The 18,269-nt window shown below is 53.1% G+C and overlaps 1 protein-coding gene across 2 annotated transcripts in view; it reads right to left on the reverse strand.

The window, feature by feature from the left end:
• Positions 1-18,269, reverse strand: part of Prdm15 (PR/SET domain 15) — a 68,827-nt gene that overhangs the window by 14,051 nt on the left and 36,507 nt on the right. For both annotated transcript variants that reach the window (XM_045150493.1, XM_045150492.1), the window contains exons 12-19: positions 17,212-17,379; positions 12,056-12,150; positions 9,797-9,928; positions 8,356-8,490; positions 7,706-7,869; positions 6,569-6,648; positions 6,165-6,284; positions 663-794 (exon numbers count right to left, since the gene is read on the reverse strand). In XM_045150493.1, the coding sequence (XP_045006428.1) occupies positions 663-794; positions 6,165-6,284; positions 6,569-6,648; positions 7,706-7,869; positions 8,356-8,490; positions 9,797-9,928; positions 12,056-12,150; positions 17,212-17,379 (1,026 nt within the window). The remainder of the gene's footprint in view (positions 1-662; positions 795-6,164; positions 6,285-6,568; positions 6,649-7,705; positions 7,870-8,355; positions 8,491-9,796; positions 9,929-12,055; positions 12,151-17,211; positions 17,380-18,269) is intronic.

The raw sequence follows: 18,269 nt of genomic DNA on the forward strand, positions 1-18,269 counted from the left end.
CCCCATACATGAACATGCATGCCCACCCATGCGTACCACACACACATACTGGCAAAAATCCCTTTAAAAAATCAAGCAATGAGCAAATGATCCAACAGACACAAGTCTATGAAAAGACTCTCACTGCCACCAGGCACTCAGGGAAAACAGCAAATTAAGTGACCCTGACGAAGTGACCACTATTCAAACACAGAAATTATTAGAGCTGTGGAGGGAAAAGGGGCTTTCATATATGGTTGGTGGAATGTTCTGGCCTCCTAGAGGCACACGGTGACCCAAGAAGTGGCCACTGTGTCCTGGGCCCAAATGGGGTGCATTGGCAAACTCTTAGCAAGATGTTTTGCACAGATGCGTCTCTCCTGGAAAGGAAATGGCTCTGTGGTGCCTGCTCATGTGTGGGGCAATATGGGCTCTGGTGCTCAGAGAGGACAGCTCTGAGACACGGGCCACCCCTGACAGGAGGCTCGCCCAGCCTGGGCTTTCTGGGGCCAGAGGGGAAGCCTGGCCACGAGGCATGCTGGGCCTCAGTGCGCAGGCGCGGGGCGGTGGTGGGGGATGTCTCAGTGCACAGGCGCACGGCGGCCTGGGGGGGGGGGTGTCTCAGTGCGCAGGCGCGCGGCGGCCTGGCGAGGGTCTCAGCGCGCAGGCGCCGCGGGACGCACCCGTGTGCCGCTTGTAGTGCTTGAGCATGTTGACCTTCTGCGCGAACTTGCGGTGGCACTCCTTGCACTCGTACTCCTTGATGCCCTTGTGCAGCTTCATGTGGTGGCGCAGTGCGTGCTTGGTCTTCATCCCTGGGGACAGACACGTGTGTGAGCAGCCAGGCCTCGCCAGAGTCCCTGCCGGGTGCCCACGCCCCACCCCACTGCCTGGCAGAGTCCGGCTGGGTCCAGTGGGCACGGGCAGAGGGGGCGGGGGAGGGCCAGGCGGGGGGCTCAGGCCGGAGTTCTGCTGCCCCGCTGCCGACCGTGAAGGTACGGGCCCAGAAAGCCGCCAGAGGTTATTGCGACACCGGGAAGGCAGCGTGTGGGCACCAGGTCCCGAGAGGCGGTGAGAGGCTTAGTGACCGCTAGTGTTTAAGGGCACTGGGAGGTCTGAGTAGTGACTTTCCATCTATTTTCTGTGTGCGGGTGCCAAGGGGACAACCTTGGATGGCATTCCTCGGGATAAAACAGGGTCTCTCATTGGCCCCAGAGCTTCCTAACTAGGTCAGCCTGGCTTTCCAGGGGGCCCAGGGGTCCGCCTGTCTTTGGCTCTGCAGTGCTGAGATTACAGCATACGCTGCCATTCCCAGCATTTTTATGTGAGTAATGGGGACCAAAAAGGCACTTTCCTGACTAAACTATGTCCCCAACCCATCTACTTTTTTTTTTGGTTTTCCGAGGTAGGGTCTCACTCCAACCCAGGCTGACCTGGAATTCACTATGTAGTCTCAGGGCGGCCTCGAAGTCACGGCAGTCACCCCACCTCTGCCTCCCTAGTGCTGGGATTAAAGGCGTGCGCCACCATGTTGGCCTGTCTCTCTACTTTTGATCTGATGCGTGCAACCTCAGGAGTTGAAATGAGGCTAATCATGACCTCAGCTTGGTGGGGAGGGGGACACCCCTACACAACTTGACTGGGTGGTAGAGGAGTGTCTTCCCTGCCAGGACCCAGCTGTGTAGCCCAACCCCACGACCTCGCACTCGGGGTTCAGTCCAGGGACGCCAGCGGACAGCTGACAGGGCGAAGCCTTCACTTCGAGGCCTCCAGGGTGGGGGACTGAGTAATTCACAGCCTCATCTTCAGCTGGCAAAAGACCACCCAGTTCCATCATCTCCCTAGTCATCTATACCTGTCTCCGCATGTGGTGCTCCTGCTGCAATTACGGATGGGGGGGGTGTTTAGGGGGCTGGTGTGGGGGTGTTGTGTGTGTGTGTTACAGCCGTGTGTGTGTGTGTGTGTGTGTGTGTGTGTGTGTGTGTGTTTTGCAGCCAGCAGGGGGAGCTCGAGCCCCACACTGAGCCTCTGGCAGGCAGGGTTTACAAGAGCACTTCAGCAGATCTTCCCAATCTGGTAATTTAAAAAAAGTCACACACAGCCACAGGGACAAAAACTACATGTGGTGAGAGGTTAGGTCAAAGGCTGGCCACCCAGTGTCCTGCTCTTCAGATCCTGGCAGGGAGCCATGCACACCCAGTCTGTTCTAGACCCCTATGGTCCCTGCCTCAGGGTATTAATGTCTACACTTGGAATCTCCTCATCCTGTTGGCCCTCTCGTGGGACAGTGTCAAGGAGTAACATCATCTACCACTGTTTGCCTTTCTGTCTCGTCTGCCAGGTCAAGCCCACCCCTGTGCAGATGTCAACAGCCAAACTGCTCCCAGGGGGCGCCTCACTTGGTCACACACCTAACTGCTGAGCCCCAACTAGGCATTGGGTGTCAGAGGCCAGGCAGTGAGCTGGGCAGAGCCCTGGCTTCACATAGCTGCTGTTCTGGGTGGAAGAGGGACCAAGTGAACTGGCAGAGTGTGACCTGAGATGGAGGGGAGAACCGGTCAGGCCGGGGATGGGAGGCGGTGGCAGCAAGGTAAGGGTGGGGCTGTCCCTATCCCCGCACCGGAAATCGAAGAGGTTCCCAGAAGAGGAACGACAGGCCAGAGGCGGGCCCACATGCATGAGATTAACCAGGTGGTTCTGTCAGAGCAGGCTGAGAGGTCACTTTTGATGCGTCAAAATTGCAAACAAAATTGAGGACCCCTTGTCCATGATGTTTGGGACTGGAAATGACTCAGAAGTGGGGCGTTTTCAAATTCTGAAATATCTGGAGAGACTTAATTGCTTGAGCATTCCTTGTATGGATACCCAAAATCGTAAAAATTAAGATTTCTGAACATCATGTCCCGCTCGGTCTCAGATTTCAGTGTTTTAGGCTTTTGGACTCTGGGTGCTCAGCCCGCAGACAGGGTCAATTTCAGCTCCATTAACTTGTCAGACCGCCCACCCGAACCGTACTCATTCCTGCCAAAATCTGAGAGTGTGCCTGCCTCTTCAATCCAAGCACCGGGGTCCCCAGGCTGACATCGGGGCTCTGACTCTAGACACACTGGGTCCTTCCAGGTTAGACTCCAGAGTGGGAGCGGAACGTGAGCAAGCGCTGTGCCTAACGTCCTTCCTGACAGGTCCCAGCGCAGCGCGTACGAGAATACTGTCTACGGAAAGGGTGCCCTAAATTATTAGTCATGTGTGGTCATAAAAAATACAGCAGGAGAGGCAACAAGCACCATCTCCCACTCTACCCTCTACCCCAGCCAATGTTCTTTTGTGATCTGTTTCCTTTCCATTTTAAAAACATCCCAGGGATGGTTTTAAAAGAAACCCAACTTAGGCTTAGTGGTTAAGGTGCTTGCCTGCAAAGCCTAAGGACCCAGGTTTGACTCCCCACGCAAGCTAGAGGCATAAGGTGACACGTGCATCAGGAGTTTGTTTGCAGTGGCTAGAGGCCCTGATGCACCCATTCTCTCTCTCTCTAATAAATAAAAAATCAAACTAAAAAAGGAGAAAGTGGGCTGGGGAGATGGCTTAGCAGTTAAGCGCTTGCCTGTGAAGCCTAAAGACCTTGGTTAGAGACTCGATTCCCCAGGACCCACGTTAGCCAGATGCACAAGGGGGTGCACGCGTCTGGAGTTCGTTTGCAGTGGCTGGAGACCCTGGTGCGCCCATTCTCTCTCTCTCTGCCTCTTTCCCTCTCTGTCACTCTCAAATAAATAAATAAAATGATTTTTTTTTAAAAAGGAGAAAGTTAAAAAAAATGAAATTCAATGGTCCCATGGTAGAAATGTTAAAGGTCTGTCCATTGCTACTGGGATTCAGTTTGTACCCTATTTACATATCACTGTAGGGAGCAATGCCTCAGTGGTTGAGGCATTTGCCTGCAAAACCTAAGGACTCAGCCTCGATTCCCCAGTACCCGTGTAAAGCCAGATGCACAAGGTGGCACATCCACCTGGAGTTCATTTGCAGTGGCTAGAGGCTTTGGTGGACCTGTTCTTTTCTCTCTTACCTGCCTCTTCTCTATCTTAAATAAATAAATAAAATAATTCCTAGGCTAGAGAGACAGTTTAATGGTTAAGGAACTTGCCTGCGAAGCCAAAGGATGCGGGTTTGATTCCCCAGGACACATGTAAGCCAGATGAATAAGGGGCACATGTCTGGCGTTCGTTTGCAGTGGCTGAAGGCCCTGACGTGCCCATTCTCACCCTCCCACATTTCTCAAATATATAAAAATAGAAAAAAAAAAATTCCTAAACCTGAAGGTGGTGTGGTGGTGCACACCTGTAATTCCATCCCTTAGAGGCAGGAAGCTCAGAAGTTCAAGGTCATCCTTGGCTACATAGCAAGTTCAAGGGGGAGATTATTCCCAGGAGCATGGGCTCCTTACCAGTGGTTACACTACTATCTCCCTCACATCTACAACTTTTAGGGGAAAAAATGTATAGTGATGATTTGTAAGAATGTTCCCATAGGGCTGGAGAGATGGCTTAGCGGTTAAGTGCTTGCCTGTGAAGCCTAAGGACCCCGGTTCAAGGCTCGGTTCCCCAGGTCCCATGTTAGCCAGATGCACAAGGGGGCGCACGTGTCTGGAGTTCGTTTGCAGAGGCTGGAAGCCCTGGCGCGCCCATTCTCTCTCTCTCCCTCTATCTGTCTTTCTCTCTGTGTCTATCGCTCTCAAATAAATAAATAAAAATCAAAAAAAAAAAAGAATGTTCCCATAACTTTGGCTATATGAAACCACACAGTGAAATACTATTAGGGCTTTGAAAATAGTAGAACAATACTTTGTTCTGCTTTGAAAAGCTCTCTAAGGAATATTTATAAGGCAGAGTAAACAGCAGCCTTTGTGTGTATGTCTAGTGACTGTATGAGATGCAACACCAACTCTGGCTCTATGTGACACAAAGGTGGTGACCCAGGTGCCAACACCAGCATTTTACGTGCCCAGAATGCAGCCAAGAAGTTGTTGGACTGAGTTTCTAACACACTTCAAATGTTAAGTATATGATATAAAAATGTGGCTTTGACCTCCCACCCTTCCTCTGCTGGGGTCTCCTGGCACATTGGCTCTGCCCTGTGCAAGACTGCTGCAGCCAGGCCAGGCTTGCCTCATTTCAAAATCAAAATAAAACAAAAAACAATTAACTTTAAGGGGCTGGAGAAAAAAGGTGGGGGAGTGAAGAGAAGAAGGAAGCAACAGCAAGTGGAGAAGGGGCCTAAGGAGATGGGAGCCAGCCTATGTCCTTGTTGCTCCTGGCCTTCTGAAGCGGTGATGGCCTCTGCTGAGGGTGCCGAGGGGCAGGATGCGGGGGGGGGGGGGGGGGGGGCAAGTAAGGTGCCCAGGTCTTGCTTTCCTTCAGATTGAGTTTTCCCCCTTGGGCAGCAGCACTGTTTTATATGCACTCACGTGGGGAACTCAGGGAGAGGATTTGTGGGCATGAGTGCTCTTCCTACATTTCTATTTACTAAAGGCCAACTAAAGGAAAAAATAAACCGTATATGGAATAGGGAATGTTGAAAGGATCCTAAGGGCAAAGCAGAGAAGCTCGATTGCCTCAGGGGTGAAAGGGGCTGCTCTGCTGCGCCTGACCAGGCCAGCGGGCACTGAACGACCCACAGGCGTTTCCCTTTTCCAACAGGAATGGGTTAAACTTCTAACATGCCCTGACATCAGCCTTCCCTCTCGCTTCACTTCCTGACGTCAGGTTTGTTAGGAGGTAACTCAGTTCACGAGACCTCTGGCCAGCAAGGCAGGAGACAGGCTGCGGAGCCCTCTCTAAGTCAGGGTGAGCCCAGGTGGCCATTGTATTTCAGTGGGGGAAGGACATGATGTGACGCATGGCTTTCCTGCTGCTGAAGTGACTCGGGGGTGCCTGCGTGTGAATCTGCCTCCCTCTCCTGGACCCTCCTACTTAAAAGCCCGCCGCGGGCCCGTCTTTCCCTTGGTGCGTGACTGACGTCTGCGGGTCCCCCTGGGAGGTGGCCCTGGTGTCCCCTGTTGACCGTGACCTGCCAGTTCCCACCGCCACCCCGTCAGGGAGTCTGCGCTCCGTGGGCGGCACCCTCGGGCGCAGCGAGGCGCGCAGCCGATGGGCTCCGGGGACCCCCGTGGCTGTGCGCCCGGCACCCACCTTTCCCGCACTCGGCGCACAGGTACTGGCGGACGTTGTCGTGCACGCGCATGTGCTCCTTGAGCATGTCCTTCCTGGCAAAGGACTTGCCGCACTGCTCACAGGCGTGGCTTTTCACACCTACGAGCAGCAGAGAAAGCCATCGTGGCCGGCGGGACCGAGGCCGGGCTCCCTGAAGCCAGAGGCACAGCCACCAGGCACCAGTGGGCTCCGTGGGACCTTCCAGGGTCGTCCTCTGGCACAATGAGGACTTGGGCCCGTGACAGCGTGGGGGAGGCACGTGCTGCACATGGCAAGATGGGTCACAAGGGGAAAGGCTGGAGAGCTGGGGGATGAAGCTGTAGGGCGCCCATGAACCAGCTCCCCTCCACGAGGCGGGGCAGGTGCCTGCAGGGACACGCTACCTGTGTGGATGAGCTTGTGGCGCTCCAAGTTCCCGATGCTGTTGAAGATTCGCCCACAGATCTCACAGGGGTGGATGTATCTGAAAGCAGAAATGGCCCTTAGCAAGAGGGGCTCCTTACCTCTAAGGGGATCATCTACTGAGAGAGGCGTACCTCCCGTGAGGGCCTTGTCACCTGTGGAGGGCTGGTGTGCTGTGAGGGGCTTGTCACTTGTGAGGATCGCCTCAGCTGTGAGGGGCTTGTCTGCTGTGAGAGGCATGTACCCAAACATCTTTATAAGCAGATGTGAGGCAAAAAAAAAAAAAAGGTACCATGTGGCTCACATAAGAAGCAAGCAGCTGGGTGGAGAGATGGCTTAGCTGTTAAGGTGCTTGCCAGCAAAGCCAAAGGAGGCAGGTTTGGGTCTCCAGAACTGAAGTAAAGCCAGATGCACAAGGTGGTGCGTGTGTCTGGAGTTTGTAGTGGCTGGAGGCCCTGGTGCACTCATTCTATCTGCCTCTCTTAAAAAAACTTTTTTTCAAAGAAGCAAGAATCCTTTATAATGGGTTTAATTGTGACTCTCAAACTGCTATGCTGAACTCTCAGCCTGCAGTCCCTTACAGTATGACCGTATTTAAAGCTAGGTCTTTACAAGAAGATTAAGGTGAAGTGAGGTCATCAGGGTGGCCCCAGCCAATGCAGCTGATGTCCTTAAGTTCAGGACACAGACATGCACAAAGGCTGACTCTGAGCAGAGAAGGTTCAGGAACCACCGGGATGGGACCCCAGCCTCCAGAACTGAGGAGGGAAACGCTAGCTTCTGGCGTGTGAGGCCCAGGGCTGCAGTCATGGCCGTCCTGGTAGGGGTGGCCTCTAACCTGGGTACTGTTACCCACTCACCACACAACAGTGGTTACAGGCTGACCTTTGACATGGGGTGCTATGGATGAAAACGGGGTGCCAAGCTATGCTGGCACATCGGACAAGAACTGTCCTACCTTCCCATTAGAGAGCTGTTGGGAGAGGTCCAGGACAAGGGTAAGGCCTGGAACAGAGGAGATGGGCTCCCCAAATCCCTGGTTCAAGACCCGAGTGCTGTGACTTCCTAGGCTGGGCACCCCAGTTTTGCCGGAGCACCCAAACTCTCCCAAGTCTTACTTCTGCACGTTGGGGTCGGGCAGGTTCTCGCGGTGGATGACCATGTGGGCGTGGTAGGTGGCTTTGAGGGCGAAGCGCCGGTGGCAGATGCTGCAGCCGTGGCCCTTCTCCTTGTGCACGTCCATGATGTGCTTCAAGTACTCCTTGCCACGGCCGAAGGTGAGCTGAGGGCACACAGACAGAGGCTGCCGACCCCCTAAGTCTCCGAGACACCTTGGGAGGGTCCAGTGCTCGTGACAGAGAGAGATGGTGCACAGGGGTTTCCCTGGAAGGGACACTAGCTGTGGGACCCTCTGTTCGCAGGACAAGCAGCCAGAAACTCAGGCATGGGGTACCTCAGAAATGGCTTGTCTGTACACTTAACCTTTCTATGAGCAGGGGAGTGACTTCTCGAAGCACTTTAGATTTGGTAGGGCAGGATATGAATGAGGGAGGGGGAGCCTGAGCCCGAAGCTGGCAAGACCACCTTCCAGGACACTGGCCTCACCCAATTCAAAGACTGAGCACACGGGGCCATGAGTGTGCCCTGGTGAGTGTGAGACACACAGTTAGCCCCGTCAGCCCAGGGGACGCAGGATGGTCTTCCTTTGTAGAGGAAATGGCGCGGAGGCCCCAGGTAGCCAGGTAGGGAGCGGCGGGGCGGGCAGTACCTGACACCTCTTGCAGCCGTACTTGTGCGGCTCCGAGTCTGCGCTCTCATCCGAGTTGTCGTCATTCTCCTCGGAGGAGATCCCAATCTTGCCGATGAACTCCTCCCGCTGGTGGTCATCCATCAGAGCAATGTCCTGTACGGGAGACCCACACCTGACCGGTACCACGGTGTGCCAGACCTCTGGCCAGTACATCATGGGGGAAGCAGTCACTTGCCTCCTGAGCTACATGGCTGAGGACCTTGGGACCACACTGGGGCTGGCCAGCCTCAGCTCAGGTGCTCACCACTGGACCTCGGGACCATCAGACTGCCTACGCCCTATGGACCCCTCACACTTGCCCAGCACAGCTCCACCTGAGCCTAGGCTGGTGCAGATGGGGAACACTGTGTGCCGTGGGCATCGCTCTGGTCTGGGCTCTACTTCAGCTGGGCACTTTTTTCCCCTAACGGGTACTTTCTGCTTCACCATACCCAAGTCCTCTCTACTCTCTGAGCCTTTCTGATCAGTTCTCTTTCCTTTAGGGCGTGCCCCTTACACCCCTTCTAGGAGGGGCCTATGGCGAGAAGCTTCCTTTAAGCCCCTAGGGGGAGTGTGGGTGTTTGACTGGATGTTCCCAAACACTTTCAGGAGTTCAGCACAGCTTGTAATTTAGATCTCTGGCCACCTGGGTGGAGGAGGTGCCACTGTGGGCAGATCCTAGGGTCCAGCCCTAAGGTGTGGGTGCAGATTTGGAGTTTCCAGTTAAAGGTATGCAGAGTGCCTGCGTCTTGCTTGGGCTGGTCGTGGTGGTTTTTCTCTTTCTGTGTGGACCTGTGGGGGGGCGGGGGGGGGGACTTCTTTTGTCATTATGGAACTTCCCTCTTTCTGTGAGCTTCAGATAAATTCCATTCCTCCTATAAACTGTGTCTGATCTGGAAGTTCATCCCAGCAAGTGAGGCTGAATACCACAGGGAGGAATCTCTCTTCAGGCCCCACAACTGGACTACATGAGACGCTGCTATGACGAGATTCCCAGTGGCCAAGGTGACAATGATGGCAGGACCAGCAGTGTTCTGAATTTGGGTTTCTGTGTATGAAAACTCACCACCAAGGTGATGATGTGAGGATGTGGGGTCTTTGGGGGGTGATGGGGTCGTGAGGGTGGAGCCCTTGTCAGTAGCCTCAGGGCCTTCATAACACATAGACCCTCGTCCCTCCACCGTGTGAGGACACAGCAGGAGGTGCCATGCATGAGCAAAGAGGCCTTCTTCAGATGCTGAATATATCAGCTCCTTGTCCTGGACCTCCAGCACCCAGAACTGTGGGGAATGAATTTCTGCTATTGCTACACACCGGTCTCTAGTGCATTGTTGGAGCAAAGCAAGCTAAGGAAGGTGCTGGCCTGAGGCTGTGCGGGGCTGTGAGTGCCACGCGGGGCGGGCTGGCCTGGGACGCACACCTTGAAGTGGACGTGGATGTGGTCCCTGAGCACGTCCACGCGGAAGAACTTGCGCCCGCAGATCTCGCAGGTGTACTTCTTGTCGCCGTGAGTCAGTAAGTGCTTGTTCATGTTGCTCCGGCATGAGAACACCTGGGGCAGAGGAGCTGGGCTGAGCGGGGCGGCCGCCCCACCTGCGTCCCTGTCTGGCCCACAGGAGATACCCCAACCGGGCACAGGAAGCTCGCGAGGTCTTCTCGACTAGGTGATGATGATGCCTCACAGCATGCTCTCCACCTCTGGCTCCTGCCCCGCCTCGCCCCCAACCCACCGTTCCAAGTCAGAGGCCACACTCACTCACTGCACTGCTGGCCTGTAGGCTCGGGCTTGCTCTGTGGCACACAAATAATCACCAAGGCTGGCATCCAGTGACTTAGACACCACTCATGCCTCAGTACAGAAGGCAATCTCCAGTCTCTGCTGCGATGGGAGCACAGCTCAGTTTACTAAGCTCATTTACACACTGTACCAGCAGAGCCGGCAGGGGCCATATAGAGATGCCTACAATTTCCTCAAAGTAAATGCCCAGACAGTCGACCCTTGCTTGCCTGTTGCTTCGTGCTGCATTCTCCTGACACCCCTGTTTCTTTTTATCTCCAACCTAGAGAGATGGTATAGACTCTCATACATCCCCCACTAGAGCCTGAGGGCCGTGGTACGACTGGCACTGAGCTTGGGACTAGGAGCATGTGGCTGACAGGACCGGTGTGGCCCCTCTGCCCATCAGGGAAAGTCATGGATGAGGAAGCTCAGAGGACCATCTCCAGGGTCCCAGGAGGTCCACAGACCCTGGGGTATCACTGTCTGGCCCCGCTTTCCCATGGCCAAGAAGCTGGGGCCTGTCTGGGGGGGGGTTCTCCATGTCCTGTTCCTGCCTCTTCTGGCCCCCAAAACCCACAGCTCCAAGTCAGAGGCCCCACTCACTCACTCTGCACTGCTAGCCCATAGGTGTGGCTTGAAAAAGAAAATCAGGAAACATCATATAAAATTACAACTTTCCACTTTGTCTGGAAAGGTTCAAGGTCTAGCCATGCTGCCCCAAGGTGGCAGGCAGGAAGGGCTGGATGGCCCGGCTGCCTGTCACACAGGGCCTGGGTTCCCCCGTGTAGAGGTGCCCAGGTGCCAGGGACCCACACGCCCGCCAGCAGCGCCCGTGAATAGTGTGTGACTGGCACAGGGTCAGCAATGTCCCAACCTCTCGGCAACACCAAGGCTGCCTGAGTGACGCTCTGAGGAGCCTCCGAGCCTAGATCCTGCAGCAAGTGCTCTGGTCACTGCAAGGGACATGACTTCCCATCCTCTGAGGATGCAGCTGGGATGCCTAAGTCTCTGAGTCATGAGAGTTGAATCTAACGAGCAAGCGACTTCCTTCCGACCAAGGGCAGGTGCTCATGATCCAGGAACGGAGCCATGAGCATTTGGCAGCCAGGACGGACTGGGAACCCCAGACACCCCCACCAGAGACGTGGGCTGAGGCCAGGGCAGTGCACAGCCTGCTCAGACAGCGAGCACCAAAGCCACTACCTAACTGTGGCCACTGAGCAGCGGGTCACCTTGAACTTAGAAAACGGTACCTGGCTTCCAATCAGGGAAGACCAACACTGAGAGCAAATAAAACCCTGGGCTTCACGTTCCTCCCTGTGCTGGGCCTGACCCTTACCAAGAGGACAAGGTCACTGATGCTCACCAAGGGTAAGTGAGCCGCAGAGCGGCCAGGGTGGAAAATCACGAAAAACGCAGTCTCACTCCTTACAACGTGCTCCTCCAGACACAAACTGGCCTGGATATCCATGACCTCACAGTGCCTGACACTACCTACACCAGACCATGATAACAGGAGGAAAAGATCATGACATCAAAATAAAACAGACTGATTGAGAGGGGGAGGGGATATGATGGAGAGTGGAGTTTCAAATGGGAAAGTGGGGGAAGAGAGGGAATTACCTTGGGATATTGTTTACAATTATGGAAGTTGCCACTAAATAAATAAATATAAGTAAATACATAAAGGAAGGAAGGAAGGAAGAAAAATGTAGTCAAGGAAAAAAAACAAAAAGCCTCCCTTGGAAGACACTGCTGGAAATCGCCTCAGAGGCGAAGGGGAGCCAAACGCTAGCATGCGCCGTGGCTGGGGTGCAGCTCAGCTTGAGACAGCGGAGCTCTGTTGTCTTCAACCTTCCTGCCTGGTGATCAACACTGACAGCAATCACAGGGCATTACCTTGCCACACACGGGGCACCCTGAAGGCTCCTTCTTGTAGCGGACCAGGCTCTCCCCACTGGCCTCTGAGTCTTCTCTCTTTACCCGCCGCACGCCTGAAATCAGACAGATCAGATCAGGTCAGAACACAGCCAGGCACCCCCAGAGGGCGAGGGGCAGAGCTGCCGGAGAACTGCATTGGCAGCATGGTGATGACGGACGCCCGTGGCCTCAGACACTCGAGAGGCTGAGGAAGGGATCACCGGAGCCCAGAGGTTTCATGGCAACAGAGCGAGGTCCCCACCTCATGAAAGGAAACAGGAAGGAAGGAAGAAGTATTTGTGTGGAGTAGGTAATCTCTGAACAAAAGAGAAAGCTGCATTCTCGGGGTCTCTTTCTGGGCGCTCTGTGTAACCAGGCACAAACGCACAGTTGGTGACAGGGGAACAGACTGACTCAGGACTCCCGGGACACAGAGGCACAGTGGACAGCAGGTCTGAGATCAGGTGTGGCCTTGGCTCCCACATGACGGAGACCCATGAGACAGCCCAGCATTGAGCTACACCCATCGCAGGTGAAGTGAATCATGTGTGAGCGGCCCACGGAGCCCAGTCACGTTCATCGCAGGATACGGTGGCTTCTGGCAGGACCTGTGGCAGTAGTGGCTTTGAGTACCTGCTTTGTGCTGGGCCCTGCTGGGAGTCTCGGGGCAAGGTCGGACACCACCATGACACTGACTCTTCATGAGCAAGGAAACTGAGGCACGGTGGCTGGCCCATGGCTCCTAGTGGCCGAGTAGAGCCCCACGGAAACCCCTAAAGTATCTTAGGAAAAATTATGAGTTTTCATGAGCCAGGCACAAAAGCAAAGCGAGGGAACTCCTAAGTGGTGACCTGGCTTTGGTCTCAAAACTGGACTCTCAGATGCTCACACGCACATCTGTGTGGACACCCACGCTCTCTGCATGACTTTGTTACTTTGTGTACGAATGATGTTTTTAAAATTGTCAAAAAATTTTTAATAAAGGTTATTTAGGGGCTGGAGAGATGGCTCGGTGGTTTGAGAGCTTGCCTGCAAAGCCTAACAACCCACTTGATTCCCCAGTACCCACATAAAGCCACATATGCAGAGTGACACATGCATCTGGAGTCTGTTTGCAGTAGCTGGAGGCCCTGGCGGGCCCATTCTCTCTGTCTCTCTTTTCTGTCCCTCTCTGCTTGCAAATCAATCAATCAATCAATCTTTTTTAAAGAAAAGGTCATTTTGGTCAGTAGATGTCACTTACGAAGGCTGGCAGAAAGGAGCAGTGGCTATTAGCAGAAAAGTCAATGGACCACCTCACCTGAACTAGAACAGTGGTCTTAATGAGGTTCAACCCAGGGGACATAAAAGAAAAAAAGATCTGTCCCAGAAAAATAGTCTCCCCAGGATCCCCTCAAGGGGCACCTGTGGCCCATGTGCTTCTATCAACTAACAGTAACTATGTGTACACCATAACTATGTGTACACCGTAGCTATGTGTACACCGTAACTATGTGTATACCATAACTATGTGTACACCGTAACTATGTGTATACCATAACTATGTGTACACCGTAACTATGTGTACACCGTAACTATGTGTATACCATAACTATGTGTACACCGTAGCTATGGGTACACCATAACTATGTGTACACCGTAGCTATGTGTACACCGTAGCTATGTGTACACCGTAACTATGTGTACACCGTAACTATGTGTACACCATAACTATGTGTACACCGTAACTATGTGTACACCGTAGCTATGTGTACACCATAACTATGTGTACACCGTAACTATGTGTACACCGTAACTATGTGTACACCGTAACTATGTGTACACCGTAACTATGTGTACACCGTAACTATGTGTACACCGTAGCTATGGGTACACCGTAACTATGTGTACACCGTAGCTATGTGTACACCGTAACTATGTGTACACCGTAGCTATGTGTACACCGTAGCTATGTGTACACCGTAGCTATGTGTACACCGTAGCTATGTGTACACCGTAGCTATGTGTACACCGTAGCTATGTGTACACCGTAGCTATGTGTACACCGTAGCTATGTGTACACCGTAGCTATGTGTACACCGTAGCTATGTGTACACCGTAGCTATGTGTACACCGTAGCTATGTGTACACCGTAACTATGTGTACACCGTAACTATGTGTACACCGTAACTATGTGTACACCGTAACTATGTGTACACCGTAGCTATGTGTACACCGTAACTATGTGTACACCGTAGCTATGTGTACACCGTAGCTATGTGTACACCGTAGCTATGTGTACACCGTAGCTATGTGTACACCGTAACTATGTGTACACCATAACTATGTGTACACCATAACTATGTGTACACCGTAACTATGTGTACACCGTAGCTATGTGTACACCGTAACTATGTGTACACCGTAACTATGTGTACACCGTAACTATGTGTACACCGTAGCTATGTGTACACCATAACTATGTGTACACCGTAACTATGTGTACACCGTAACTATGTGTACACCGTAACTATGTGTACACCGTAGCTATGTGTACACCGTAGCTATGTGTACACCGTAGCTATGTGTACACCGTAACTATGTGTACACCGTAACTATGTGTACACCGTAGCTATGTGTACACCGTAGCTATGTGTACACCGTAGCTATGTGTACACCGTAGCTATGTGTACACCGTAGCTATGTGTACACCGTAGCTATGTGTACACCGTAACTATGTGTACACCGTAACTATGTGTACACCGTAACTATGTGTACACCGTAACTATGTGTACACCGTAACTATGTGTACACCGTAGCTATGTGTACACCGTAACTATGTGTACACCGTAGCTATGTGTACACCGTAGCTATGTGTACACCGTAGCTATGTGTACACCGTAGCTATGTGTACACCGTAACTATGTGTACACCATAACTATGTGTACACCGTAACTATGTGTACACCGTAACTATGTGTACACCGTAGCTATGTGTACACCGTAACTATGTGTACACCGTAACTATGTGTACACCGTAACTATGTGTACACCGTAGCTATGTGTACACCATAACTATGTGTACACCGTAACTATGTGTACACCGTAACTATGTGTACACCGTAACTATGTGTACACCGTAACTATGTGTACACCGTAACTATGTGTACACCGTAGCTATGGGTACACCATAACTATGTGTACACCGTAACTATGTGTACACCGTAGCTATGTGTACACTGTAGCTATGTGTACACCGTAACTATGTGTACACCATAACTATGTGTACACCGTAGCTATGTGTACACCGTAGCTATGGGTACACCGTAACTATGTGTACACCGTAACTATGTGTACACCGTAACTATGTGTATACCATAACTATGTGTACACCGTAGCTATGTGTACACCGTAACTATGTGTACACCGTAGCTATGTGTACACCGTAGCTATGGGTACACCATAACTATGTGTACACCGTAGCTATGTGTACACCGTAACTATGTGTACACCGTAGCTATGTGTACACCGTAACTATGTGTACACCGTAGCTATGTGTACACCGTAACTATGTGTACACCGTAGCTATGTGTACACCGTAGCTATGTGTACACCGTAACTATGTGTACACCGTAACTATGTGTATACCATAACTATGTGTACACCGTAGCTATGTGTACACCGTAACTATGTGTACACCGTAGCTATGTGTACACCGTAGCTATGGGTACACCATAACTATGTGTACACCGTAGCTATGTGTACACCGTAACTATGTGTACACCGTAGCTATGTGTACACCGTAACTATGTGTACACCGTAGCTATGTGTACACCGTAACTATGTGTACACCGTAGCTATGTGTACACCGTAGCTATGTGTACACCGTAACTATGTGTACACCGTAGCTATGTGTACACCGTAACTATGTGTACACCGTAGCTATGTGTACACCGTAACTATGTGTACACCGTAGCTATGTGTACACCTTAACTATGTGTACACCGTAACTATGTGTACACCGTAACTATGTGTATACCATAACTATGTGTACACCGTAACTATGTGTACACCGTAGCTATGTGTACACCGTAGCTATGTGTACACCGTAACTATGTGTACACCGTAGCTATGTGTACACCGTAGCTATGTGTACACCGTAGCTATGGGTACACCGTAGCTATGTGTACACCGTAGCTATGTGTACACCGTAGCTATGTGTACACCGTAGCTATGTGTACACCGTAGCTATGTGTACACCGTAGCTATGTGTACACCGTAACTATGTGTACACCGTGGGGACCAGAGGTCACTTCACACAGGCGTGTTTGGGCCACCCCCACCTTGGCTCCAGGTCTCTCTCATTCCGTGCTTGCCGCTGCCTCACATGTGGACAGAGCTGCCTCGCTTTCTTTCTCTAGCCTCTTACAACCCCGTGTGGACAGACGGACCCCAGTCCCAGTCTGCTGCACAAGGTGGGAACCACTGCGCCACGGTGATGAGGGTGGAGCGGGCCACGGGGGGCCTGGCTGGCGGGATCACACCGCTGAGGCATGGGGTCCCTCGCGCGGGGCTGGAGCCCACCTCAGCGCCACGCTGTGGGGTCTTTTCCCACGTGTTGCTATAACTGCAGGCGCTTCTCGCTGTCTTGGGAAACCCTTCAAGGAAATACTTCCAGAGGTGGGGAGACAGCTCGGTGGAGGAAGAGCTCACTGCTTGAGTGGGGCCCGCGGCACTTGCCTAAATGCTGGGTGGACATGGCAGCCCCTGTAATTCCTCCCTGGGAAGGTGGGGATAAGGGATCCTGGTGCAGACTGGACGACTTGTGAGTGGCACACTCTGCCTTACTAGATAAGATGGAGAGCAACTGAGGCAGACATCTGTGCACACACACACTCTGGATGTCTGGCTGGAGTCTGACAAGCAGTCTGCTGTTACTTGTTCCCCACACAGGCTCACAGCTCCATCAAGAACATTCTATGATCCTGGTGGGGTGGCGGGAATGTCACAACTGTGGAGCTGCTCCCAGCGCTGTTAACAGCGTCCCTCGTTCCCTCCTGAAGGGTGGCGGGAATCTCAGGACTCTGCCCTCAGGTGACCTTCCTCCCCTATCAGGCGCCCCATGCGGCACCCAGGCCACCCCCACGGAGGGCTCACCCTCCAGGTGCCGCCGCTGGTGGTCCAGCATGACGTCCTTGCGGTAGAACATCTTGCTGCAGACCTCGCAGGCGAACTTCTTGTCCCCGTGCTTCTTCTTGTGCTTGGAGAGGTTGCTGTTGGTGGAGAAGAATCTGAAACACATCTCACATTGGAACGTCTTGTCATCTGTCCGGAGAGCAAACAAAGACACAACGCGTGCCTTCGCGTGGTGACCGGCACGGTCGAGGGCAGGAGCCCCACAGGACACCAGGACCTAGGGGCTCCCTGGCTATTCAGTTCTGTACATCTCCCCAAGGAATACTCCTTCTGCTGCCCACACAAGAACACCGGTGCCTGAGCCCTCCTGCCCGGAAGAGCTGCCCAGAGCCAAAGCTCTCTGGGCCCGTCTCCCTCCCTCCACACTTGCCCGGCACTTCTTCAGACCCAGGGACCGGCCTCCTGTGTACCCAGCAATGTGCCACTGGCCAGCTAGCCCCTCTCTGACCAAGTGCCCTCTGCAGCACTCCTACGTAACACCTGAGGTGCAGGACCTCAGACCAGCCCCTGTTCCCAACATCTGCTTCTCCCACCAGTAATCCCGAAACTACTGATGTTTTCATAAACAGAGCCACTGCGGAAGAATGCCCACTAGGATCTTGTGCAGGGCAAGGGGCACAGGGCACAGGGCATAGACAAGACCGAGTGGAGGCTGCAGTATGGCCTCGGGCTAAGCTCTGGGGCCTGAGCTACCTCCCGGGGTTAAAGGAGGCGCGCCAAACATGTGGACGAGGCAGAAACGCACCAGTCACTGCACAGGGCAACATCTGCCCACCACACTTGCCAGCCCACCTCCGGCCTCGCACAGCGGCTAAGAGGACAGCTGTTCTCCTAACTCCCACGGCACACATGTCAGCGACCTCTAGGATGGAGCCTCCTCTCCCTTGACCTTTCCTCTCACTCTCCGTGTCTGGTCTAAAAGCCGAGCTTCTGCTCCGACTACCTCAGCCCACGCAGAGTGACTCCAGCTGTCATCCCTTCCTGCCCCACTCTTGACCAGAGAAATCATCAAAGGTTGA

This window comes from Jaculus jaculus, chromosome 5, assembly GCF_020740685.1.
Source record: "Jaculus jaculus isolate mJacJac1 chromosome 5, mJacJac1.mat.Y.cur, whole genome shotgun sequence".
Lineage (NCBI taxonomy): Eukaryota > Metazoa > Chordata > Mammalia > Rodentia > Dipodidae > Jaculus > Jaculus jaculus.